Raw genomic sequence first — 1,955 nt, 5'->3', positions numbered from 1 at the left:
GAAGTATTTAAAAGACATGTAGATGAGGCGCTTAGGGACATGGTTTAGTGGGCATGGGGGTGTTGGGTTGACAGTTGGACTTGATGATCTTAGAGGTCTTTTCCAACCTTAATGATTCTGTGATTCTCCCCATCTCTGTATGCGTTCCCACGTTCCTGGCTGGGTTTTCCAGCGGCCAGGCTCGGTGACTGGCCACGTGATTGCCCTCGTCTGCTGGTGACCAGCCCGGCTACTTGTTTTCCATATTCCCTGGCCATTTCAGGTGCTCTGTGCTGTCGGCCTCGGCAGGTTCCTCCCCAGCGAAATGCAGAGTTCACCTGCTTTTGCTCTGTAAAACACCTACAACCATTTCTTTTAGCATGGCTTGAGGGGGAAAAAAGTCTTGGGACCAATGCGTGGTTTGGAAGGGCATCAAGAGCGCGTGTGCAGGCTCGCTGCCTTCTGGTGTCTGAACGGTGCCCAGGTGCTCTGAGCAAGAGGTGCTCCCCCAGAAAGGCTTCTGCTGAGCTCAGCACTCTGCGCAAAGCAGGTCTTTATGGTTTCCTGTGTCTCGTCTGGCAATCCAGGGGGGAAAAAAAAAAGAGTATTCAGGTTTTTACTCACTTTACATTTATTTTAGATAATTTTAGAAGGGGGGAAGGGAGACTGGCTAACCCATTTCTTTGCCTTAAATATCTTCAGTTGCTTTTTTCTAGCCCAAAACCTCACTTTTTTTAGGTTATAAACTCACACTGTTCTTGCGCTTGAGTTTTGAGCTGTTTTCTGTTGCCCCCAGTTGGCTGAAACCTGACATGGGAAAAAAGGCCAAGCACAAGACACAGATTAAGAAGAAAACATTGAATCCTGAGTTTAATGAGGTAAGGACAGATCTAATTTTTTATATTATTGAATCAACTTAGCCAATTACTGTGTTGTGCGGAGGAGCTGGAAGACAAACTCCCTGAGGTTCGGTTCCTCGCTCAGCCTCCTTTCCCCTTTCTGCACCCAGGAATATTTTAGGAATGACTTTGCCGTGGGAGATCTCACCAGTTCAGTGCTGGGCAGCACCGGTACACACCGAAACCTTCCTGCTGCTGACTCCTTGTCACCCCAGCCAGGGAGCGTGGGTGGGACGGGCATCCCCGGGGGGTCCCACAGCTGGTGCTGCCTTGGTGGGACACCTGCAAAGTGCTCACCTAGATACAAGGGGTGAGCTCAGCTTGTGGGTTTGTGCAGCATGCCGTGATCATCAGTGTATTTTAAATGGCCTCTCACTGGATTTTGGATTCAGGCTGTACAGAGAGATCACTTGCAATTCCTTAACTGCAGTTTTCCAGGTGTATTTTCCTGGGACGCTTGGGGTGACGTGGGTGTTCTCCTTCTGCAGGAGTTCTTCTATGATATAAAACACAGCGATCTGGCCAAGAAGTCATTGGACATTTCTGTCTGGGATTACGACATCGGAAAATCGAATGATTACATCGGTGAGCTGCAAGTCTCTGTGCTCGGGGTGCGGTTTTGATGCCTGGTATAGTGCTTATGGTACGGGAGGGATGCGTAGGTCGCCTGCCCTCTGAGGAACCCCAGCCTGAGCCCTGAGGGTAGGACCACGCAGGGCGCTTGTATCAGGCTTGTATCGTCAAATACAATACACCCGCTGTACTGCCCCATCTCCAGCATCCCATGGGGTCTTCTGTGCAGGCAGAGCAGCTCTGGTTGTTTCCACTATATTTTAAATCCAGGAGGTGGAGAGAAATGCCTCAAATGTGGGGTCTGTCCCCATGGAAGTGATTTACTGGAACCTCAGCATCATCTCCGAATGTGATGTCTCTTCTCCCTTTCTCCCAGGCGGCTGTCAGCTCGGCATTACGGCTAAGGGGGAGCGCTTGAAACACTGGTATGAATGCTTGAAGAACAAGGACAAGAAGATTGAACGCTGGCACACCCTCCAAAACGAGAACCACGTTGCCAGCGAT

The 1,955-nt window shown here is 50.1% G+C and overlaps 1 protein-coding gene across 1 annotated transcript in view; it reads left to right on the top strand.

Annotated features, from left to right (window-relative positions):
- LOC104076175 (rabphilin-3A) overlaps positions 1 to 1,950 on the top strand; it is a gene marked incomplete at both ends in the record, with an annotated part of 6,241 nt that extends 4,291 nt beyond the window's left edge. The window contains 3 exons of the mRNA XM_009576945.1: positions 776 to 857; positions 1,367 to 1,463; positions 1,828 to 1,950. Of these exons, the coding sequence (XP_009575240.1) occupies positions 776 to 857; positions 1,367 to 1,463; positions 1,828 to 1,950 (302 nt within the window). The remainder of the gene's footprint in view (positions 1 to 775; positions 858 to 1,366; positions 1,464 to 1,827) is intronic.
- Between the last annotated feature and the right edge of the window lie 5 nt (positions 1,951 to 1,955).

Source organism: Fulmarus glacialis, unplaced genomic scaffold (assembly GCF_000690835.1).
Source record: "Fulmarus glacialis isolate BGI_N327 unplaced genomic scaffold, ASM69083v1 scaffold5234, whole genome shotgun sequence".
Lineage (NCBI taxonomy): Eukaryota > Metazoa > Chordata > Aves > Procellariiformes > Procellariidae > Fulmarus > Fulmarus glacialis.
This window is presented reverse-complemented; position numbering and strand designations above follow the sequence as displayed.